General features: G+C 38.1%; 1 protein-coding gene across 1 annotated transcript in view; it reads left to right on the forward strand.

Annotated features, from left to right (window-relative positions):
• The first annotated feature begins 934 nt into the window (after positions 1 to 934).
• Positions 935 to 26327, forward strand: part of PPP1CB (protein phosphatase 1 catalytic subunit beta) — a 74201-nt gene continuing 48808 nt past the window's right edge. Inside the window, exon 1 of the mRNA XM_036749545.1 lies at positions 935 to 1595. Coding sequence (XP_036605440.1) covers positions 1544 to 1595 — 52 coding nt within the window. The 5' untranslated portion in view covers positions 935 to 1543. The remainder of the gene's footprint in view (positions 1596 to 26327) is intronic.

A 26327-nucleotide genomic window follows, 5' to 3' on the forward strand; every position in this document is an offset into this window, starting at 1 on the left:
GACAGAGCCACTGGACTTTACGGTTGTATGGCGAGACCTGTGGTTTAGGATAATTACTTTGGTTGTTTCTGCAGGGTAGGGTCCAGTTTGTTTTTTCTGCCTTTAAGTCTCCAGCTCTCCTCTAAGTCCCAACTAAAATTCCACTTTCTATAGGAAGCCTTCCCTAACTCCTCTTAATTCCAATGCTTTTCCTCTTTTAATCACTTCCTATTTATTCTGTTTATAGCTTGCTTTGTATATGTTTGTTTATATGTTCCCCCCCCCCTTTGAGGTCACGGTCTGTCTTTTGCCTCTTCTTGTATCCCCACAGCTTGGCACTTACTAGGGTAGTAGGTACTTAATAAATGTTTATTCATTGATTAACAGTGAGATGCCTGGCACGTACCGGTTCATAAATACTTGAATGAATATACCCCCCTCATTTTTAAGATAAGGAAAATGAGACTCAAGAGGGTAAGGGACGCATCCAAGATCATACAGGGAGTAAAAAGAGAATCAGGACCCGAGCCCAGGTCCGCTAAGCCAAGCTCCCCATTTTTCATAGTGGTTTAGGCTTTTCAGGGGACTTAACCTATGGTTAAGCTAACACTTGCCATAGTCCTCTGGGAACCCAGGTTACTACATAAACAGTCTTGCTGGTAGATGACTTACAATGCCTGAATTTTCCCGCACGGGGCAATCTTTTTGGAAATCCCAATCTCCGTTTCCAGAAGCAGCTAAATTATGGTTATTGTTCCCGGCAAGTTTAACTACGTTTAGTTCCTTAGGAAACGAAGGATGGAGACCAAAACTGGAAAGCAAGGGGGATGGGAGGGGAAGGCGGGGGAAGAGAACACAAGGAGCTTGGGCACCGCGCTTGCGTAGCCTCAGGCAGCTGGAGAGCCTGGGAAGAGCGTGGGGGAAGGGTTCCCTCGCTTACGTGCGCCGAGCGTAAGGGGAGCTTCAGCGGCCACGCAAAACGGCTGAGCCTCTGGGACGCCTTGCGTCGTCACTAGAGAGTCGGTGCGTTGGATCAGAAGGGAGAGCACATCGCACCGGCGCGGCACAGGAAATTTAGTGCGCTTGCGTGATGGGAGGGGCGCGCAGAGGAGAGGGAGGAGAGTTGCGCCTGCGCGGGAGCAAGCTTGGCTTTGGGGGCGGTGGGCCGCGGGGCCGGGGTTGCGGCTGCGGGTGGGGCCCGGGGCGGCGCTGCTGAGCTCTCCAGAGCTGGGCGGTGCCGACTAGGAGGAGCCTGGAGGTGGCGGCAGCGCTGGCGGCTTGTTCCTGACGCGACTGCGTTCGTGGGCGCTCCCTCCCTCTGGCCCCCCGCCTCTGGTTCACTTATTTAATTATTTATTTTCTGTCTCTGTGTGTGTAGGTCTGTGGGGGGTGAACGTGTCCTGCTCCGTGGGGCGGGGGGGAGGGAAAGGGGGAGCCGGGGCCGAGCCCACAGGGGTGTGATTCGCCCGGGAGCGCGGGCCGCCCGAGCCGTCGTCACCGTCACCGTCACGACCGCCGAAGCCCTTGTTCCCGCGGCCGGGAAGGAGAGTCGAGCGCCGACAAGATGGCGGACGGGGAGCTGAACGTGGATAGTCTCATCACCCGGCTTCTGGAGGGTGAGTGCGGGCGGGACGGGAGCGGGCGCCGGGGGCGCCGCCGCCTCCTCTCCAGTCCCCCGAGCTCCCGGGGATGCGGGGCAAGGCGGTGGAGGAGGCTGAGCGGAGCCCAGACCGTGGCGTGACCCCCTCTCCCAGGATCGCGGCCTCCCGCGGGGCAGGGGGGGCTCGGGGCTGAAGTCCTGTCCCCTCGGCTGGGAGCCGTGTGAATTGGCGGGGGAGGGAACGGCTCGGTCGGAGCGCGGGCCCCCTCCCTCTCGCTTCCCCGCCCCCCCTCCCCGGGGGCGGGGAGAGATTCGAGCTGGGGGGCTTGCTAAGAAACCCCTTCCATGGAAGGGGGGCGACTAGATCCGACTCCCTCCCCCCTGGTGCTCCGGGGTGGGGGCTGAGGAGGAGAAGGTACAGGGTGTCTCCGGGCATTCCGGAGGCTCACAGGTTGCACGGATGAATTCTGTGTCCTGGTCTCTGGAAATTGACCTTTGGTGGCTCCATCTCTTCCCCTCTTGTGTACCGGGTTCGGTTGATCTCTCGCCTTTGAGGGTTTGAATGCGCTTGTATTTTCGGGCCGCTTGCGGAGGGTAAAACATTATTGATAAAAAGGTGAAAGGGGGTTGGGGAGAGTTGAGTAGTACAGATTTACCAAAACATGACAGGTAGTGTGGCTAGGTTTTAGAGTTTGGGAATTTGAGGATGGGTTTTCCCCCTTTGGACAGACGCGAAAAGAAATGATCAGCGTGGAAAATCTTAGTGAAGTATTCTCAGTAAATAAAAAATGGTGGAATTGGAGGTGTGTGGCTTCACCGATTCAAATGAATTAAAGTTACTTTTGTGAAAATCACTCCTAATTAGCTTTGTGCAGAAATTGGAAAGCATCCTCCCCCAATCCCCTTTTTTTTCCTTAAGGATTTCAGTTAATAAATTTCGTTGACTATGTTTGAGTTCTGCTGAGCCATGGAGAGTCTTTTTTTTTCTTTTTCCTAAAGGGGTGAAGTAGAGTTTTAAAATTGTTTCTTATAAAATGTAAAAAGTGAATTGTAGGTTTTTCCGTCCTCCTAATCCTCCCCCAAGAAAAGCACCCTGAAATCTCCGTGACTAATTACTTTGTGTATTAGTTATAGAAGATAAACATTTTTATGCTAAGAATCCTTGTCAAATAACAAGAATATAGCATCAACTACCCTAATTTGTTTGCTTCCTAAATTACCTGAAAATAGTTGATACAGATCAGCAAAATAAGATTTATTTCCTTTTTGGAAAGTTTCTTTTTCCAACCTGTTTGTATCTAAAGAACTAATTCTGTATATTGTGTCCATTGCGTCACTAAATGTATTAAATCCAGATGTGAAAGTCCAATAACAGTTTATTGCTTAAATAGGAAACAAAGTTTTACCGTGAACTCTTTTTGCCTTTTCCTCTATGCTGTCAGTTATCATTGGGAGGCCCCCTGGTGCCTATAGTAAGTGTTAACTTCTTAACGGACTTCTAACCCATCCGAAAATTTTTCTGAGGTTGAAGTCTTTGCAACGTAGAGCCTTGATAAAAAACAAAAAAATTCCATGGAAAGTAAAGTAGGCTGGAGTAGTCTGGAAAGATAGGTGTGTCTTCTGTAGAAGGAGTTGGACTGTGAAAATGGCACAGCCCTATGGCAAAGAGCTTAATTTAATAAATGGTCTGGTTAGTGATAACATCATAACATGTCAGAATCCCCAAATATCCAAACTTTGTATATTGTAGTGAAAAGAACTTTGAGTTAGGGTTCAGGAAACATGGATTCTTGTCTTTTGGAGTTAAAGTGAATTTTATTAATTCTGAGAGCCCAAGATTATATATAGCAGCAGATCCTAATATGGCGGGAATACCATTTACTAGCTATGTGACACTGGACAAGTCACTTCACCTCTTTGTGCCTTGGCTTTCTTATTTGAATAATGAAAATAATTTTTAAGCTGCCTACCTCATGCTGTTTGGAGGATCAAATAAGAAAACAGATGTGAAAACACTTTGGAAACCAGAACACATCACACGTGTCAGGTATTACTCTTTTATGGTAAAATATATGTATACAAATACAAATACAAATGTATAAAATCTATTTAAAAAAAACATGTGCATACTTTCAATGAGTTGAATCATTAAATTTATGTAATCAAACATTGCTTTTAAGGTAGACTGCTGACTTGGAAATTTTTTTTAGAATTTTGCTGACCTCATCGGGGAGTTTAGGTCTTTCTAACACCATTGGTATGAATTCTGAGATTGGCTTTGGACTTTAGAAATAGGAATTAACTGGACCTGTGATCTCATTGATCTAGGGAATTTTGGACTTAAACCATTTTACAAGATTTTTTACTTCCTTATTTATGTTCATATATTTTGTTATGGCAGGGTACAATTATAATATTTTGTTAATTGGGATTTTGGAACATCTTTTTGAAATTCACTTTTTGGTATGACATTACTGTAATGAAAGTTCATGATCTTAAACAAAAAAAGTGAGCTAAAATCATATTGAAGCTATTTGTATTTGTGTGTGTGCATGTATTTCAATCACTAGTTTAAAATAAACAATTGAATTTCCCTGGTACTTAACCTTTAATGGATAGAGTGATAAATTTGGAGTTAGAAAGACTCAGATTCACATTCCACCTCTTGACATTTATCAAGTGTGCAACGCTGTTCCAGTCATTTACTCTCTCTGAGCCTCTTTACTCAGGTTGGACTCAGTGGCCTCTAAGGTCCCATCCAGCTCTAGATAACGTGATCCTAATTTGAAATAACTCTGCATTTTTTAGATTGAAAATTGGAGTTTCATTCTTATTTTTCAAAAGATTATTACAATTAAAAAATTTTTCTCCTCAACTTTAGTTTTCAGCTCTGTTATGCAGTATATGCCATACCCTTTTAAAGTTTCTTCCAAATTCAGCATATTTGTAAAGTTGCCTTGTGGTATAGCCAGGGTCAAGTTTGCCAACAATGAAGGGATCGGATACAAAATTTGCTGGTATTTCTACATATAGGAAAAAAGACAGTGGGTCTTTAAATTTGCTAAATGGTAATTGTACCATGTGGTCTTGATTTTTTTTTCTTGTTTTTAGCCTGAATCACCTGTAGCACACTTGTAGATATTTATGACTCATTTTATGTGAATTTGTCTATTTTAGAAATTCTTGACACCCATCATTGATGTAATATTTTTCAAAGGGCTTTTAGATCCTCTAGATTGAAGACATTTTTTAGTAGGTTACACGTAATGCATATTAACATCCTATTGATGAGTTACTTTGATAATGCATGTCTTCCAGTACAAATTATAAAAGACACTTTTTTTTGTTGTTCAGGACTAATAGTTTTTACCATTTAATTCCCAGTGGTGATTCTACCGCCATTCTTACCACATTTTTTGACTATCAAGAATTTTTCTTTACCTGGACCTGCTAGCTTTATGTATCTCATAGATACATACATACATACATACATACATACATACATACATACATACATACATATATATATGTGTATATATATATATCACAGAGGACATTGAGCCCCACTAGAGCAAGTCACTGTCCATCAAGCTAACTTATATGCCTATAGGCTTGACTTTTTTTTTTTTTAAATGGTTTCATTAATGTGAGGAACTTCACCTGATGCAGATCCTCATCATCTTTGCCACTTATTATCTTAGTAACCTGGGGTATTAAGTGGGTAACTGACTTGCCTTGGATGTCAGAGACAGGACTTGAACCTAGGTCTTCCAGAATAGAAGCCAGACTATATCTATCCTCCCCAGCACTCCATCATTCTTAGGCCTGACCTGCCAACAAGTCCTGATCTTGCTGAAACAAAAAATTCTGCTTCTTAGCCAATAGGTTCTATCGGTTGTTTGTGTGTGTGTGTGTGTGTGTGTGTGTGTGACTTTGTCTTTTATGCAATTTGTTAAGAATTTTACAATCTTTTTTTATTGACATCTTGTTTTTGTATCACTCTCATTTGAATTACTATATTTGTACCTAGCTAGCCATTCCTGTGTAACAAAGAATAAAAAAGAAAAAAGGTATTTCAACAAAACCAATCAACACAATAGCCAGTTTCTGATGGTATAGGCAATATTCCATACGGGTTGTTCCCCCAACTTGTGTAGTGATAAGAATGGCAGTGTATTTTGTAAGCTCTTCTTTGAAGGTAATCTTGGTTATATGATTACATGAAGTTCAATTTTGATTTTTAGTTCTTCAAATTTACATTATTGTATTCAGTGTATAGTTTTCCTAGCTCTTCTTCCCTCAGTTCATATTTCTTACTATGCTTCTCCGAATTTCTTGTTTATAGATTGTATATCATGATAATGCTTCTTTACATTCATGTACCACAATTTCTTTAGCCATTCTCTAATCGCTAGGTATGTACTTTGTGTGCAGTTCTTTGCTTCCACATAAGTGCTGCTGTGAATATTTTGGCATATGGGGTACCTTTCTGTCTTTATATCCTTGGGGTATATTATGGCTAACAGCAAGATTTCCAGATCAGAGAGTAAGGACATTTTAGTCGATTTTTATAAGAATAATTCCAAGTTGTTTTCCAGAATGGTTTGAAGAGTTATAGCTTCAGTGTTAGTGTATTTAGTATTCTTGTCTTTCTCTAGCTCTTTCCACGTTGAAGAGAAGTTGTAGTTTAACCACCTAGTCGTTTGAGAATAGATTTGAAGCCATTACTGGACATGTAACTGCTGTACACAGCTCTTTGATTTCCTTACATATACTTAGGATAGTGGGATTTTTTTGGCTTTATAATAAAGTTAAACTTAAACTTGAATATTATAACATGACCTCATCAAAAAATTGGCATTGCATAGGAATTTTTCCAAATGGGAGAATCAAATTGTATATTTTTAATTCAATAGTTTTTTTTTTACAAGAAATAGTTTTTTTTTTTTAAGACAAACCATTGCATTTTCCATCTTGCATCTAATTTCCCCCATTTTGCATGTAAATGTATAAAAAAGGATCCTTAGTCATTTTATGTGTTTCTTTCATTAACATCATTTGTGATCTTTTAGGATTGAATTGGCAGACTAAGTAAATAAAAATGTGCTTGGAAATCCATTTGTAGATATAATAACTGCATTTGAAAATGGAAGTAGACTGTGATGAAATCACTTTAAACTTGTTAAATTTTCTGATTAAATTGTTCGAATTATGGGTTCTTTTTTAGGGATCCTAGTCCCCTTTCCCTTTAAAAAAAATCTTAATAAAATCTCATCATTCTTGTAGAAAAGATGGGGAAAGATGGGTTCGCTGATAATACGGTTTCTTGGGTTCAGAATTGGTTGAATGGCCAGACTTGGAGCAGTCATTGTGGTTTGATGTCAACTTGGAAGGTGGTCTTCAGGAAAATGATCTAGGGATGGATGGTTGACCCTGTGTGTTCAACATTTTGATCAGCGTTTTGGATGTCCTTAACATTAGTCATTTCTCAACCTCTTTTGTGACAAAGAAAAAGAATTGAAAATGTCAGATACAGAAACTTTGGTAATATATACAATAGTCTCTTTTATTAGTCTCCCACCTTTTTGGCAATTATGTTATTGCTTCTCTATTACCTTCACTGATTTTTTCTATAACTTAGAGTTCAGTTTCCTTTTAATGATACTTTTCTTCCCATCTTCTTCATTTAGGGAACGTCCCTGTCAAGGGAATCCTGGCGACTCTAATATGTCTTAAAGACTCAACCCCATCATTTTTAGCCAACTGGCCCTATAATTCTCCCATAAAACCTTCCTTCATGTCCCCCTTTGGAAATAATTCTGTATTGGACCTTCTTTTTCTAAAGTTGTGATTTTTAGCTTTTTTGTAGTTACTTCTATAATATGTTCTCACTAGATTATAAACTCCCATGAGATTACTGATGTCTGTATCTCCTTTGTATTTAACATAATGTCTTACAACATAAGGACTTAATAAACCAAAGGGGAAAAGAGATGGTTGATGTAGTGTTCTAGTTTTGCTATATTTAGATCAATACCTTGGGATTCTCGGTGTGGGAATTCCCTCCACTGAAGCAGATGGCAACCAGTGATAACAGTGGTCAATCATCAAGGACCTATGATTTTGTTAGTGTGAGAATTCTAACACAAATTGAACCCCATCTATAATTTAATGGTCTTATTGTTGTATGAGCTTCAGAGAGGTTAAGTGATTTACCCAGTGGATTTGATAGCTAGTGTCAAAAGTAGGATTTGAACTCAGGTCTTCCTTACTCAAAGTCACTCTGTCTGCTCTCCACTTGGTCTACTGTGCCATGCTTAATCTCTCTGTTTACCGTGTTTAGTTCGCTATGTTCTAGTTCTTAATAGTCTTTTTAAAATATTTATTATAAGTTTTCAAATTCCATTTCCACAAGTTTTAAATTTTCTCCCCATCCATCCCCAAGATGGCATGCACTCCGATGTGTGCTCTACACATACATTCCTATTAAAGACATTTTCATATTAGTCATGTTGCATAACAAATGAGAGAAATGATGAGAAAAAAAACAGAACAAAAGAGGAAAAAATCTGCTTCAATCTGCATTCTAATTCCATAGTTCTTTCTCTGGATATGGATGGCATTTTCCATCATGGGTCCTTTGGAAAAGTTTTAGGTCCTTGAATTGCTGAGAAAGGCTAAGTCTATCAAAATCAGTTCACACTCAGTGTGGCTGTTAACTATATACAGTGTTCTCCTGGTTCTGCTCACTTCACTCAGCATCAGTTCATATAAGTCTTTCCAGGTTTTCCCGAAGTCCTCCTGCTCATCAGTTAATAATCTTTTATTCTATTAGTTTTTATCTTATTTTGAAAAGTTGAATGGAAAATTTCTGGTTATGATCTAAATCTTAGGTTTATAAGACCTCATACCAGCTGACCAGGGCATCAGCACTCCTTTGGTGGCACTTGCCAAAGTACAGAGAAGAAATAACCAACCCTTGAATATTGAATTTGCCAGCCTTTAAAAATGACTTGGTTATATGAACAAAGACATAAAGTGATGGTACCTATAAAAAATGATCTAAAAGAAACATTACAGAATTTTCATTCAAAAGTACTGTGAAATTCATAAAATATCTGTGCATTATGTACAATCAGGACTTATATTTAACTGTGACACTCCCTACAGAAATAAAGGAATATTTAAATAATTGGAGAGAGATTCATTCTTCATGCTTGGACCAAGCCAATATAATAGAAATGACCGTAATGCCTAAACTTACTTACAAATTTCATGTTCTGTCAAATAAATTTTCAAGGAATAGAACTTGAAAATATGTCAAGACATTTGGAGGAAACAAAGGTATAGAATCTCAAGAGAAATATGGGGAAATGTTGTTGTATTTGTCCTTTATTCTCAAAGAGGACCATGACATCAAGGAAGTGATGACATGACTTGCAGTTGACTTTGATTTGAGTGGGGGAGGGCTGCGCAAGATCACCAGCCTCACTTTCTCCTCCAGAGCCACCTGGGTCTAGTGGCCTGATATTCACCAGGACGACTCTGGGAAAATGTAGAAATGAAGGGGTCTCAAAATAAATATAAAGCAGTGATCTTGAAAACTTGGGATTGGTTAAAAACTAGAAAAATATAATCTATTACTAGTACAGACTACTACAGGAGCAGTTGAACATAAACAAGTGTTCAGTCAACTTGACAGCAACCTACTGAGAAATTTGGTAAGAGGTATGTGATGAATCAGGTTTATATACCAAATACTATAGTTAGCTCCAAATGGATACAGAGCTAAATATGAAAGGTCAGATTTTTTTTTTTAATGATATGAGAAAAGAAGACACTTTTCACAACAGTGATGAGGTGAAGATTTAAGCAATGGCCAGAGCTGATTGTGAAAGAGATTATTTTGATTCAATGAAATTAAAAGTTTTTAATTTTTTTTTTGGAGGGAAGAAGGCAGGGCAATTGGGGTTAAGTGACTTGCCCAAGGTCACACAGCTAGTAAGTGTGTCAAGTGTCTGAGGCCGGATTTGAACTCAGGTCCTCCTGACTCCAGGGCTGGTGCTCTATTCACTGTACCACCTAGCTGCCCCTGAAATTAAAAGTTTTTATATGAGTCAAATGTAACTAACAAAAGACTGTTGCCTTTGAGGGGCAGGATATTTACATAGTTTACATATTTGCATTTATTTATATCAAACTATTTCTTATATAGGTCTTATATCTTCATATCTTTACATATTTACATTTAAATATTTACATCAAGTTATCTCTTACAAAAGTCCTATATCCAGATATTTGTGTTGCCTTTGGATGTGACCTTTTGGGACAGATGTTTTGTAGGAATTTAATCAAGTCCTTCACTCTTCGCCACCAAGGTAGTATAGGGGGAGTGTATGGCTCCCAAGGTATTGGGGAACATTGTTGTTGCTCTATATCTTCCAAGTAAGTATATCTTTGTAAAAGCCCATTTTTTAAAACTGTGATTGGTTTTGTTTGTGCAAAGATTTTTTTATGTGTAATCGGAATTATCCATTTTGTCTTCCTTGTTCCCCATGTATCACTTGTTTGGTTGTGGGCTCTTCCCCTATCCATGTTTCTTTATGGTGATTTCTTCCTTGCTCTTCTGGTGATACTACCTTTTGTATCTGAGTCATGTGTCTACTTGGATCTTATCATGAGTTGTTAAGTTTGTGTCTAGTTTCTGCCAGACTGCTTTCTGGATTTCCCAGCAGTTTTTATTAGATGCTGAGTTCCTTACTCCACTGACTGAGGCTCTCTTTAGTTTCTTAAACCCCTCCTGATTTTGTCCAGCATTTCATTGGTTATGTTAGCCACAGCAGTACATTGGGCTGATAGCTTTAAATCCTTTTCCTGATTTGTAACTGGTAGTTGTGATGAAGTAATCATCATGATGATGAACTGAACATTAGTTAAGTTTAAAAAATATTTATTAAGTGACTACTTAATGTGCAAGGAATAGGCAGCATAATAGAAAGCATAGTCCTTAGGAAGAACTGTGTTCAGATCCCATATCTAACATACTGGCTATGTGTTTCTGAACAAATCACCTCGTAGTGGCCCAACAAATTTCTAAGACTATAACTTGGCAGAGCAGTTGCATTGTAATGGGAGTTCCTCACAGGAGTTTTCCCACTTCAATGAAAATACAGGTCTTGTAGGAGTGATACCTCTTTTATGTAGGTTGGGCTGATTGCTCTTTAAGGCAGTAGAGAGGACCTTCTTGGATCATCGTCAGTTTGGCTTCCTGGCTATCTGAGGCATAAAAGGTCTAGCCAAAGGGAGTTAGTATCAAGGTTTTAGGGAATTCCCACTACCCTGAATAAATGCCTTTTTGGTCTTGTTTGGCAAATTACTGTGGTGAATGCAGAGGTGGAAGGAAGTAGCCATTCTATCTAAATTAATATCCTTTTTAAACTTTAGAAATTGCATCAATTTTATTCTACTTCTAAGATTTTGCTTTATACCCTCAAAGATGACAAAAGATGGAAAAAATTCAGTGTAGGTGTCCATAAACAGAGAAATAGTTGAACAAATTGTAGTGTATGAATATAGTGGAATACTATTAAACTGTAAGAAAAATAATTGGTATCCAGAGAAACATGGGAACACTTATTTAAATAGTTGCAGTAAAATAAGAAAAACCAGCAGAACAGTAACAAAAAAACATACAATAAGTGAACATCTTAAATTCAGCTTGTCCAAAACTGAACTGATTGTCTTTTCCCCAAAATCCTCCCCTCTTCTTCACTTCTATTACTGTCAGGTGTACTGACTTCCTCCCATTTATCCAGCTTGCAACCTAGGTGTCATACTTAACTACAAACTCTTATATCCCTCATATCCAATCTAGTTTCCAAGTTCTATTGATCCATTTCCTCCATCATGTCTTCCCTTATCCCCTCTAAGTGACAAGTTATTTCTCACTCTTTAAATTTTCCTAGATCATTTTGCATCTTTTCTATTTTTTAAATTTTTAATATTTAATTTATTTTCAGTTTTCAGCATTCATTTGCATAAGTTTTAAATTTTCTCCCCTTCCCTCCTCCCTCCTTCCCCAAGATGGCATGCAATCTGATATGTGCTCTACACATACATTCTTATTAAACACATTTTCACCTTAGTCATGTTGCATAGAAAAATTAGAATGAATGGGAGAAACCATGAGAAAGAAAACAAAACAAAAGAGAGAAGAGTCTGCTTCACTCTGCATTCTGACTCTGTAGTTCTTTCTCTGGATGTGGATGGCATTTTCCATCATGCATCCTTTGGAAAAGTTTTAGGTCCTTGACTTGCTGAGAAGGGCTAACTCTATCAAAATCAGTTCTCACACAGTGTGGCTGTTACTGTATACAATGTTCTCCTGGTTCTGTTCACTTCACTCAGCATCAGTTCAACTTTTCCCGAAGTCTGCCTGCGCACAATAGTATTCCATTACATTCATATGCCACAACTTGTTTAGCCATTCCCCAGTCGATGGGCATCCCCTCAATTTCCAGTTCTTGGCCACCACAAAAAGAGCTGCTATAAATATTTTGTACATGTGCATCCTTCTTCCATTTTTGTGATCTCTTTGGGATACAGCTCTCCCTAGAAGTGATATTGCTGGATCAAAGGGTATGCACATTTTTATATCCCTTTGTGCATAGTTCCAAATTGTTCTCCAGAATGGTTGGATCAGCTCACAGCTCCCCCAACAATGAATTAGTGTTTCAACTTTCCCACATCTCCTCCAGCGTTTATCATATTCCTGTTTTGTCATGTTAGCCAATCTGATAGGTGCGATGTGGTACCTCAGAGTTGTTTTGATTTGCATCTTTAGTCGGGAATGATATAGAGCATTTTTTCATATGACTATAGATTGCTTTAATTTCTTCCTCTGAGAAGTGCATGTTCATATCCTTTGACCATTTATCAATTGATATGACTTGTATTCTTGTAAATTTGACTCAGTTCTCTATATATTTTAGAAATGAGGCCTTTATCAGAGACATTAGTTGTAAAATTTCTTTCCCAGTTTTCTTTGCCTCCTAATCTTGGTTTGCCTTTTCTGTTTTTAATCATACTTTCTGACTACTTGTTAAATATCCTCTTATAGATCATAAAGTCCTTTAGGACAAGAAGTTACCTCATCTTTTTTGTTTCCCCAGTGCCTATCATGTAGTGGGCATTTTTAATAACTTACCAAGGGTATGTGAATTGCTTTCCTTACAACAACCCTGTGAAGTATATAGTTATAAATATTATCCTATAGGTGAGGAAAATGATGCTGTGAGGATTGACTCATTTTTTGTCTATCTACAGGGAATGTGAGCACCTGTCTCCTGAGTCCTGTGCCCAGCACTTTTATTATACCACTCTTATCATGCCCATCAAGAAGAGACTTAACATCTAGAGTTGCATAGTGTAATCAATGGATATTATTTTAAAAAATCCAGATAACATGTGAATTTTTAGTTGAATTGAATTGGAATAACTGGAACTTTGAAACAGTTCTTACAGACCATTTGTACTGCTTTTTCTCCTATTTTTTGGACTACCCTTTTTTAAATTTTGGAGGAAGGGGATTGAATTGTGTAAGATAGTTTTGATAAATATTTGCCAAAAAAAAAATCTTAAATTTTTCATAGGAAAGGAGAGGGACCTAAAAGGCCACAAGTTATGGAATGTTACTCTCAAAGGAGTTGTTTTAAAAAATTTTTCCTGCGTAAATCTGATAGGGAACATTCTTACCTCCCCCCCTTTTTTTTGGCCTAAAGGGGTTGTATATTTTTAAAGCAGGGTTGGTAGATGAGCTAGGTCTTTACTTAGGGTTCTAATAACATTTCAGATTATTTGGCTGTCCCTTCTCTCCTTTCCCTTTCTCTTCCTCACCCATTTTTCTTTCTTTCCTGGGTATTATAGAACTGAAAGTCCCGTGGTACAATGGAATGGGTACTAGATTTGGTGTGAGAGGACCTGATTTGAATCTCACTCTACCACTTAAAATCTGTGTGACTTTAAGCAAGTTACTGTTCCTGTCTGACTCAGTTTCCTCATCTTTAAAATTTGGAAATTAGGCTTAGATGACCTCTAAAGTCCTTTACAACTCTGTGATCCTGTTGAGTGGGTGGGAGGATCTCTGTTGTATTAGTTGAATAGAACTTTCTGTTTTTAATTTCAAAAATGAATGAGGGAGGGGACTATTTCTCATAAAACTCTCAAGTTCTTATGTATTTTAACGTAAGCATGTTATGTTCTGTGTCTCTTTAATGCAGTCTCTTAGGGTCTTGAATAAATTCTCTACTTATTTTCTCTTCTCCATTATTGCTTTTTTCCTTGCAACAAATAGTTACTTCAAAAAACTCAAGCATGGCACTTTTCAGATGATCATCAAATAACACTTTAAAAAACCCCACTTGGAGTTTAGCCTTCCAAGATTTGATCACATTCTAAAAATGAATTTATTTTATTTCATTTTTTAAGTGAATACGATGGTGATTTTATTCAATTCAGCATTTACTGAACTCCTGTGTTGAGCCCAACATATAATTCTCAAATTACTGCTATTAGGTACTCCATAATTACTTGTTATTTAACTGGCTTTCTCCCATTCTTGCCTTGTTGGTAAGAACTTGGTGATCTTTCAAAGAATAAGCCATAAAGCAGACATTTGTTTAAAAATTTGAATGTTGATCATAGTTCCAAAATGTAGTTCTGCCTAGAAATACAGAAGAGAGGTAAATAAATTGTTCGTCACTGATAAGTAGCTTGCATTTTACTTAGCGAACTAGAGTACTTTTCCACCTAGCTAAGCCAGTATTTCATTCTTCCAAGTCTCTGTTTTACCTGTCTTTTTCTTTTCTGTTATTTTTTTTTTTGCTACCCATTCACCTCTCAACAGTTTTGTCTTCCTTATTTTCTATCTCACTCCATTCTGTTCACTTAAGCAATTTTTAAAATGGACTTATGTAACAACATGGCTTGCAGCTGCTGCTGAGGTATAAGACCCAACAAGACTAGCAACAAGAGCTGCCTGCACACGTTCTTTTGATCTGATTTGCCAAGGAAAGCAACCGTAAGGGGTTAACAATCTCACTTTAATCCAACATATATAAACAGAGCAAATAACACAATTCAATCTGTTTATAGCAATACATAGTTACCAGCACAGAAGCATCAACTTCTGGGTTTTTCCAGTGCTGGGGGGCTCTTAATAACCGCTGCCCAGAGTCTCCACATCAATACTCTTCAGTGAGTGAGAGCCCCAAACAAAACGCTAACCTCTGAGTTTATATACCCTATTCGCCATCAAAGGGCATCACAACCATGCGACTCAAACCCACATGACCTAAAAGCTTCTTCAGGATTAAAGGCCGTCACTCAAATGTAAACTAGGCTTTCCCTTGAGGTAAGCAGGTCTTCAAAGACAGTTGATTACTTAAGTGCTCCAAAAGAGAAAACAGTAAAAAAGTCCCACCCTGTTTAACCTTACAACTTAACATCACCAAACCTTTCAGTCTGTAAAAAGGATGATATATGAAATTGAACTTCAATTACATACTGCTCCTTAAAAATATGTATTAAATTGAACACAGAGTAACAAAACTGCCCTGGTTATCTGTGTTTTTTTCTGAACTTCCTTTTTCTAATTTCTTCTATGCTCCTACTCTTTCTAGTTCTTTCCTCGGGGCATATATCCCTCCCACTCAAAAGTCCTGGGTGAGTGTGTATATAACAACTTTTTATACCTTCCTAACTGTATTCCACTCACCACAGTGACTATTCCAAACCTTATCATCTCTTAATTGCCTTACCCCTTTGCCAACCCCTCTCAGCTGTGGATCTCAATTATTAAATACTTCATGCAAAAAAAAGGCCATTCACCAAGAGCCCTTCCTTCTTTCCTCATCACACATCACTCAAGCATCTTCCTTTAATGTCTCCTCCTTTGCCCCTGCATCCAATGAAGAGGTGGTTCTCTTGTTTGCCAAGTCTTGATTCCATCTTCTCCAGCACATTGCCCCATCATTATTCCACTCTTTCTCTTATCTTCAGTCTCTCCATATCTACTAGTTCCTTCCCAGTTTACTAATCTGCCCTCAAAAAAACAAAACAAAAACCCTCACTTGACTTGATATCTCTTTTAGATATCATCCTATATCCTTGTCTAGGCTAAACTCCTTGAGAAAGACCTCTATACTTGCTGCTTCCACTTTCCCCCCTTCTCATTTTTCTCTAAAGCATCTGCAATTTGGCTTCTGATCTCATTCAACTGAAACTGTTCTCTCCCAAGTTGTTAGTGCTTTCTAAATTGCCAAATATAATAATCTTTGCTCTGTCAATCCTCATCCTTGACCTCAGCAGCAGCTGGCAAAGCCAGTCATCTCCTCCTGGATACTCTCTCCTCTCTGGATTTTTATGATAGTTCCCTCTACTTGTTTTCTTTTCTGATCTCTCCTCAGTCTCTTTTGCTACATCTTCCATCTCTTGTCATACCCACTAACTGTAGACATCCCCCAAGACTCTCCCGGCCCTTCTTTATTTCCCCCTATACTAGTTCACTGGGTAATCTCATAAGTACCCATGATTTCAATTATCATCTTCATGTATATAATTGTCAGGTTCAAATATCCAATCTTAGTGTCACCATCTACCTTTAGGATATCTCAAGATATGTATATCCCATATATATGTCTCAATCTCAGCTTGCCCAAAACAGAATTGATTCTCCCTGCTCCCCGCCTAAACCCTCTCCTTAACTTCTCTTTTACTGTCAAGGGTACTAACAACATTCTCCTAGACTTGTAGCTATGGTGTTATCCTCAACTTACCCCTCATATCCAATCCATTGTTAAACCTTATTTCTGTTATCACAATGTCCCTTACATATGTCCCTTTCTCTCCACTCACATAGCTACCATCTTTGTACATGCCCTTATCACCTTTTACTTGGACTATTGCAATAGCCTTCCAATTGTCTCTCTGCCCTCAAGTCTCTTCCTACTCAGTGTTCCATTCAGCTGTCAAAATGATGTTCACAAAGTGCACATCTGTGCCCTAGTCAGTCAACTCCAGTGCCTCTCTGTTACATACTTCATGATCAGATATAAAATCTTTTGTCTGGCAAAAGCCCTTCACAACCTGGCCCCTTCTCTTTTCAATTCTTAGTCTGTGATCCAGCTACACAGCTTACTTGCTGTTCCGCACATATAACTCTATTTCCTAACTCCATGCATTTTTACTGTCGGTCTTCCATGCCTGTAATGTGTGTCCCTTTTTCCCCTCCCCCTTCCCATTCCTGGCTTCCCTTGTTCCTTCAAGATTTAGCTTTCAATCTATGATTACCTTCCATTTATGTATATGTCTTGAATGTATATATTTATTTGCATATTGCTTCCATCATTAGAATATAAACTGTTTGAGAGCAGGGACCTTGTTTTTGCCCTTTTTACTTTGTATCCTCAGTGCCTGGCACATAGAAAATGCTTAATAAGTGTTTGTTAATTGAAAAGTTTATTTTTAATCAGTTTTTATTGATGTATTTTTGAATTGCAATAGTTTCCACCTTTATCCCTTCTTCCCCTCCCAGAGAGACATCTCATATAAGAAATTGTGTTTTTAAGACAACAAAAAGGAGGAAAAAACAGCACAACTGATAAACATATTGAAAAAAGTCTGAAAATAATGTGCAATATACAACACTTGTATACTCCTACCTCTGTAAAGGAGAGGGGTGGGGGAGTTGTCTTTCCGTATCTCTTCTTTCAGGCCATGCTTTTTCATTATAATTTTGCAACATTTACTTGTGATTGTGTGTGTGTGTGTGTGTGTGTGTATGTAGTTCTTCCCATTTACATTGTTGTAGTCATTGTATATATTTTCTTGGTTTTGCAAACTTCACTCTACATCAGTTTATATAAATCTTTCCATGCTTCTCTATGGTCACCACATTCTTCATTTCTTACAGTATATCAGTATTCTATTACATGTACCACAGTTTGCTCTTTACTGTCACTAAATGTGCTGCTGTGATCATTTTCATGTGTTTGGGGACTTCTTATCATTGACTTCCTTAGAGTATAAGCCCCTTAGTAATGGAATCTCTGGGTCAGCCAGCATGGACACTTTAGTCACTTTATTTGTATAATTCTCTTGTGCTTTCCAAAACGGTTGTACAGAGTCACAGCTCCACCAACGATGCACTAATGTGCCTATCTTCCCACAACCCATCCAGCATTAACTATTCCCATCTTTTGTCATCTTTACCCATTTGCAGGCTGTGTGGTGAAATCTCAGAATTACTTGATTTGCATTTCACTTTTTAGTGATCTGACCCTTCTTTCATATGGATGTTTGTTAATTTTTTGCAGTTCTTTTGAAAATTTTTTGTTCATATCCTTTGATCACTTATCTATTGGGAATGGCTTTTGGTTATATAAAATCAACATACATTTACAGATATGTATGTTACTTGCTGTTCCTCACATATAATGCCAACAACAATTTAAAAAACGTATGTATATGTTGATTATTTATAGATTATTTATAGATCTTGGATACCAGACCCTTATCAATTTTAATATTAAGGTCATGTATCCATTTAGAATGTATAGTGGAATATGGTTTTGGTCTAACCTTAAGTTCTCCCAGACTACTTTCCAGTTTTCCCAGCATTTTTTTTAATCAAACAGGAAGTTCTTTCTTACGTAGTTTGTGTTGTCTGGTTTTTAAAAACTTGGTTAGTAAGTTCATTGTTTTGATTCTCTATTTTCTTAGAATTTCATCAAGGGCTACACAGAAGCAGCATCAATAGATGCTAGAAACCGGTTCCCTTTTGGGTTGGGTTTATCTTGACCTGAAGGACTGTCAACTACCTGTGAGGGGCTAGGTCTAGGAACACTAGGCATGGTTGAGTAGGTCAGAGAATCATTGAAGGGTAGGAGCAACCCTGGTGGTCAGACCTTTATTCTAACTTTCAAGACTAGGCATTGGTGTCTTGGGTTTCCATGCCATGGATTGTAAGGAGTTCATTAAATCAAAGTGAATGAAAAATAACTCACCATATCAGGTAATCTGCAGTTTGCAGATGCTATGAAATTTTTAAAAATATATTTGCCCACTGATGGAGTGATAGGGCCTCTCCAAAGAATATTGTCAGGTTTTAATGAAGCTTTGAGCCAGGTGAGTTGTTGCTCCCCTGTGGTATAATTTTGCTTTTTAATCACACTAATTTTTGTGAGTACATAAAGCGATGCAATGGATCGGATGAATTGTCATCTTGTGAGAGGATGCCCCCTGACTGCAACATTTGAAGCATCAATTTTCACCAAAGAGTTTTAATGGAGGTTCAGGTAGGTCAAAACTAGAGCTGATGCAAACTACCTATTGAGTTAAATGAAGGTATCCAACAAAAGCACTGTATTCCTCCCCCTTCCCAAGGGCGTTTTTAGCTATTTTATCAGGCATGTAGCCATCATAGAAAACTACTTGGTAAAGCAGTAATAGTCCGTGAACACTAGACACTGCTGTAGCTGTTGACAGAGCAGGGAATCCTTTTTGAAAGCTAGTCTCTACTTTTTGTGGATCCATCTGTTTGATTGTACCTTCTCAAGAATTACATTTTCACCTTTTTGAACTGGGACTTTGAATTTTCATCCAATTTTGATTCTGAGTTTTTCCTAAACAATATAATTTGTCCTCTCAAATGCAGATAGGGGTTAAGACTGCACCTGTGATTTTGTTGGTAAAAGAATTTAAAAAAATAAAAAGCTATTGCCTCTGGCTGATTTTGGAACATAGAAAAACTAGTTGATAACTCAGCCCTCTGATCTTGCTTAGCTACAATAATCTTGCTTTTCTTTCCATTTCCTTTCTTTAGCCTTAGAGCAAACAAATTTTGTGGACCTCCAAACCTCTTGGCAGACTTGTTTTAAGCTGGAACTGCTGCAGCTGCCCAAAGATTCTCTTTTCCCTGGAACTAAAGTGGTTAAGCACCAAATAAGAAACTTAAAAAGTTAAGTCTAAATGTAAACACCATATTTTAGCCACATTTATCACTCCATTAATTTGTCAGTTACCAGCACAAAAAGATCTAAGCGGTTTCTTACTCTTAAGAATCAAGGAATTACTGAAGAAAGAATCCTTAGGTTATTTAAATTTTAAGTAACTTTGCCAATGAAAACTGTAGCTTGATTCAAAGCAGGGATAGGGAACATGTGGCCCTGCAGGTCCTCAAGTGCAGCCATTTGCCTGAATCCAAACTTCACAGAACAAATCCCCTTAATAAAAGGATTTTTTTGTAAAACTTGGACTCAGTCAAAAGGCTGAGGCAAAAGGACCTAGGCCACAGGTTCCCCACCCTGGTTCAAAGCTTCATTAAAACTTGATATTCTTTGGAGAAAACCTATCAATACAAATAGATAGATTTAAAAAAAAAGACAAATAGATTTTTAAAAATTCATAATGTTGACAAACTGCAGATCCCAGATATGGTAAGCTGTGTTTCATTCACTTTGATTTAATCAACTCCTACATATCACGCCAAATACCCACCCTAACTCACCAACGCCTAGTCCTGAAAGTTAGAATATAGCTCTGACCACCAATGTTGTTTCTACCTTTTGATGATTCTCTAAGCTTTTCAACCATGTTTAGACTTTCTAGACTGGTGACTCTGTAACTCTGGGTATGTTTCTTAGTAAATGGGACTGAGATTGTCAAGATTAATGAATATTGCTAAGGTAGCAGCATGAAACTAGCTTTCAAATCTCCAAATACTCTCCTCTCCACCCCAATTTTAGACCAAAGTGGGTCTGGCAGGATATAATTCAAGGAAGTACTATTTGAATGAAATAAACAGATTTTAATGTTTCTTACAAAATGTTATTTGATGCCTTTTGTTTTTACATCATATCCATCTCTGAAGGTATCCATCCTTCTCTTGTGACAAAAATTTTAAAAGGAAAAAGGACAGTTCTAGAAAACCAACTAACATAATCTAGAGTCTGGAATAGATAGTCCTTCTAGCTGTAGAGCTGTGATCCTTTCTTTCTCTAATCCCCACAGTAAAGGAAGAAATGGTTCTCTTAATTATTCTCTCAGATCAATTATAATTTATTATTATAATGAATCAGTAAACATTTATTAAGTGAACAAAAACAAGCCAAATACTGGATGAATAGGACATAAGTAGAAGGGGGAAGGCACTAAAATTTAGAGAGGTTGGGAAAGGTTTCCATAAAAGGTGAGGTTTTAGTTGGGACTTAAGGAAGCCAGGGATGTCAGAAGGTAGAGATGAAGAGGGACAACATTGCAAGCTTGGGGGACAGCCAGAGAAAATGCCCAAAGCTCAGAAATGGAATGTCTTTGTGCAGCAGCTAGGAGCCTAGTGTCATTGGATTGAAGAGTAGGTTGTGGGGGTTGGAGAAGGTTAGGACTGGAAAAGTTAGGGGTTAGGTTACGAAGGGCTTTAAATACCAAACTGAGGATTTTGTATTTGAACCTGGAGAGCCACTGGAGTTTAATGAGTAAGAGGGTGACATGATTGGATCTGAGCTTTAGGAAATTTACTTTGCCTGACAAATAGAAGATGGATTAGAGTGGGGAAAGACTTGTGGTAGTCAGATCCACTGGCAGGCTACTACAGTAGTTCAAGTATTTGGAGGTGAGGACATTCTTCAGAGTGGTGGCATTGTTAGAGAAGAGAATAGGACACATTCAAGAGATGTTGTGAAGGTGTAATTAAAAGGCCTTGACAACAGATTGGATATACAGAGAATGAGAGACAGTGAAGGGTCTATAATGACACCTGGGTTGTGAGCCTGGGATGATGGGGATGCCCTGGGCAGTAATAGAGCAGTTTGGAAGGGGAGAGAATTTACAAGGAAAGATGAGTGTAGTTTTGAACATGTTGGGTTTAAGATGTCTTCTGGATATCCAGTTTGAAATGTCTGAAAAAAATTAGAGATATGAAATTGTAGGTTAGCAAAGAGTTTAGGGCAGGATGGGTAGATTTGGGAATCATCAATATAGAGATAGTAATTAAATCCATGGAAGCTGATGAGATCACCAAGTGAAGTAATACAGAGGGAAAATAAAATCATCTATTCATATAATCCTTTACATGATTACCTAGGTTCTTCATTATTTCATATTTCTAAAGGCCCAGTGATATGCTATAGCATCCACTTTCCGCAGTTTGTTTAGCAGTTTCTCATTTGATTGGTGCCTACATTGTTGCCTGGAAGGTAGGTGCTTTTTTAGCCCCATTTTACAGTTGAGGAAACAGAGGCACACAGGTTAAAAGACTTGCCCAAGGTTACGTAACTAGTAAAAATCTGAGGCCAGATAATTAGCTTATTAGATCATTAGATTAAAAGTTCCTCCATTAGATTGTAAGTTCCTTGAGGGCAGAGACTGCCTTGCCTCTTTTTGTATCTCTAGCATTTAGCACAGTGCCTGGCATATAGTAGGCATTTCGGTTCAGTTTAGTTTTTTTTTTTTCAGTCATGTGACCTCATTTGAAGTTTTCCTGGCAAAGGTAACTGGAGTGGTTTGTCCTTTCTTCTCTAGCTTATTTTACAGATGAGGAACTGAGGCAAATAGAGTTAAGTGACTTGCCCAGGATCACATGGCTAGGCCAGATTCAAACTCATGAAGATGAGACTTCTTGATTCCAAGTCCGGTATTGTGTTTGCTGCCCCATAGTGGACATTTAATAAATGGTAATTGATTAATTTATTCCAGGCCCAGTACCCTACTGACTACACCACATTTGATTAATGTACAAATTAAGATAGTTTCTTGTTCTTAGTGTAGAGAAATTCTCTTTTATACAAAAAAGATCTTTTTTAATTGATCATAAGATAATAGATTTAGAGCTGTAAGAAGTCTTTCAAGTCATCTAGTCCAACCCCCTAGTTTTATAGATGAGGAACTGAGATTAAGTGAGTTTATGATCTCTGACTCCAAACCTAGTCTGTACCAGTCTGCTTTCAGAGGGTGATTTCTGGAGTTGAAGGTAGGTGTCAAGAGGAAGCACCACTTTTGGCTAAAAGTAGGGTTCTTAACTTTTTTGTGTGTCATGGTGCCCTTTGGCAGTCTGGTGAAGCTTATGGACCTCCTCTCAGAATAATATTTTTAAATGTATAAAATACATAGAATAACCAAGGAAACTAATTTTATTGAAATAAAGTTATCAAAAAACTTTTTTTTAGGCTCTCTGACCCCAGATTAAGAATCTGAAAAGGAATGAGTTACTATGAAAAGGATAATATATGTAAAGTACTTTCCAGAGTGCTATAAAAATGCCATTTTGGTACCAAATAAGCTATATGACAGTGAAGTTCTACTAAAATTCCCCAATGTTTATACAGTATTATTTTTCAGGATTTCATGAAACACATCTGCTTATTAGAAGTTAATAGTATTTAAATAAGTCCTATAACAACTCTTTAATTTCACTTAAAAACCAATCCATTAGAGGTCATATACAAATAACTTTCTAATTGCTTGAGCTTTTTTTGTTTTTTAAGACTGAGAAATTCCGTAATAATTATTCACATTTTACATTCTGGAGAGCAATTTGGAACTATGCCCAAAGGGCTATAAAAATGTTCATACCCTTTGACCCAGCAATACCACTTCTAGGGCTGTATCCCAGAGATCACACAAGTGGGAAAAGAACCCATATGTACAAAAATGTTTATAGCGGCTCTTTTTGTAGTAGCTAAGAGTTGGAAATCAAGGGGATGCCCATCAATTGGGGAATGGCTGAACAAATCGTGGTATATGAATGTAATGGAATACTATTGTGCTGTAAGAAATGGGGACGATACGGACTTCATAACAACCTGGAAAAACCTACACAATGTAATGCTGAGTGAGCGGAGCAGAGCCAGGAGAACATTATATACAACCATAGATATGGATTCTGTGAAGCCTAACTCTGATAGACTTTGCTCTTCTCAGCAACACAAGGTGCAAAGGCAACTCCACAGGACTCACAATGGAGAATACTATCTACATCCAGGGAAGGAACTGTGAAATATGAATGCAGATTGAGGCACACTTTATGCTTGCCCTTTCCCCCCCTCCTTTTTTTTTCTCTCTTTTGTTTTGTTTTTGGGTTTGTTTGTTTTTTCTGGTTCTGTTTCTTCTTTCTCATGATTCATTCCATTGGTCATAATTCTTCTCCACAACTTGAATAGTGCGTAAATAAGTTCAGTACGAAGTTATACATAGATGTATAAGATTCCATGCCATCTTGGGAAGCGGGGGGGAGGGAGGGAAGAAAATCTGGAACTCAAAATTACGTAGAACTGAGTGTTGTAAACTAAAAATAAAAAAAAAGTTTTCTCGTTCAAAAAAAATAATTATTCACATTTGCACATTGCTTTATAGTTTACAAAGTATTTCCCTCCCAATAACCCTGTGAGGTGATTGACACAAGTATCACCTCCATTTTATAAAGAAATGGAAGCTCAGAGAGTTTAAGTGATTTCCCCAGGGTCACATAACTAGAAATGAGGAGTCACACAACCAGTGTTCTTTCTACTCTTCCATATACTGGTTTTTTTAGTAGCCTAAATTTATGTAAATTTTAATTTAGTTCAGTTCAAGAGACATAAAAAGCCTGTTAGGTACAAGTCACTGTGCTAGATCCTGGAGACACAAAGATATATCTAATAGAGCACTAAGTCTCAAGGGATATTCAATCTAATACAGTGTAAGAATTCATACAAATATATGATATGAGGAAAAGGGAAGACTGCAAAGGATAAGTCTAGGCAACATTAGGAGGAAGAGATCAATTTTATTTGAGTGCTGATGGGGGACCATGGAGAGAGAGGTAGGAATGGGTTTCATGAAAGAGGTGGCATCTAAATTTCCCCAGGAAGGGAGGTACCAGGAGGAGTACATTCCAGATATAGGGAGTTGTGTGAGTAAAGGTACAGAGCAAGGAAAAGAAAAAATGGGAATAAGGAAGAGGGGGGAAGACAGAGATAGAGAGTAGTCTGGTTTGACTCAAACAGGGTATGTGAAAGGGAGCAAGTGATATGAGGAAAATGCAAAGGTATAGGTCGAGTACCTTGAATGCCATGATCAAGGACTTCTATTTTATTTGGTAGACAGTAGGGAACCACAGAAGGATTTTTGTAGAGAAAAGTAATCCTCAGTTCTGTGTCTTGTGATTAGAGGAACATTAGTAAGAAGAATAAATTGTTGAGGCAGGAAGACCAGTTAGATTGTTACTGTAATTTAGGCAAAAGAGATGAGAGTGTAGTGGATGTTGAGGAAGGGAGCCAGATACAAGAGCTATTGGCTGAGACAGATACTTCAGAATTTGGCAACTGTTAAGACAATGTTTTTAAAGTGTTTTCTAAGCCTTAAAATATTACATAAATGCTAGCTTTTGTTACTACCACCACTACTACTACTGCTGCTACTACTACTACTACTACTACTACTACTACTACTAGTTCTGTTACTAATTTCAAAACATTCTGAGGAGTCCATAGGCTTTACCAGATTGCCAAAGGGGTCCATGACACAAAAAAGTTTAGAACCCCTTCTTATATGTAACCTCACTTTATATTTATCTTCAGCTTCCAAGTTGGTATATTAAAATAGATTCTCTGCTTCTCATGGTTTGGCCATTTTAATTGTACTTTAACAAAATTGCCCCCAACTGCTTGTTTTTTCATCAACAAAGGCATTTTTAAAATAGTGGATGGATTGTCTCTACATGTAGGTTCCATGAAGTGCTTACCAAAAAGATTGCAGAAATAGGTTATCTGAGAAGTCTTTATAGTAATATCATTCAATTCAACAATATTTCTTATGCATCTACTATGTTTTGGAGGCAGTGTGCTGATAGAGAGCTGGCCACAAAAGCAGGAAGACCTGGGTTCAAGATCAACACATTGGCTGTATGATCCTGGGCAAGTCGTCTATTCTTTCAGTGGTCTCTACAGTTCTCTAAATAGGTTACCTGGCCTCCATTCAAAGAGGGAGTTGTCTGATCTGGGAGCTGCCTATACAGATGAAATCACAGATCTAGACCCTATGCCTATCCTGTGTTCTAGGCACTCAGGGATACAAAGATATGTCTCACAGATGGGTAGACACATATGGGTTGTCATCTATATCATTAGATGAGGTCACAGATCTATTTCATTATTAAGTGGATGAATCAGAAGAATGCTTTAAGTCTAGTGTACATAGATTTTATTAAAGTATTTGACAATGTATCTCATGCCGTTTTTGTGTAAAAGATGTGGCGTAGACAATAATACAGTTATGTTGATTCAGAACTAGGTGTACGCTTGGCAGAAGGGTCTCCAGTGATACACTCCAAGAATTTGTGTGTAGCCCAGTAATATTTTCATCAGTGACTTGGATAAAGTCATAGACCTTTTGTTTATCAAATTTACAGATAACACACAATTAGCAGTGTTGCCTACTATGCTAAATAACAAGATCTACAAAGATCTTGACAAGCTACACTAAGCAAGGCCAATCTATTAAAATGAAATTTAAATTGCAATAAATGTTGTCCCAACACTTTGGTTTTTAAAAATCAAATTCCCATTTGTGGGGCTATATAGCAGTTTCCTTTTAAATAAATCCAGGGGTTGGAATGGATTGTAAGCTCATTATGGCAGCCTAGAAAGTTAATTTATATTAGGGTTTATTAAGAGAGAGCATTTAGGGATAGGGAAGTGATATCCCTGCTGTATTCTAT

Source organism: Trichosurus vulpecula, chromosome 3 (genome assembly GCF_011100635.1).
Source record: "Trichosurus vulpecula isolate mTriVul1 chromosome 3, mTriVul1.pri, whole genome shotgun sequence".
Taxonomy (NCBI): Eukaryota; Metazoa; Chordata; class Mammalia; order Diprotodontia; family Phalangeridae; genus Trichosurus; species Trichosurus vulpecula.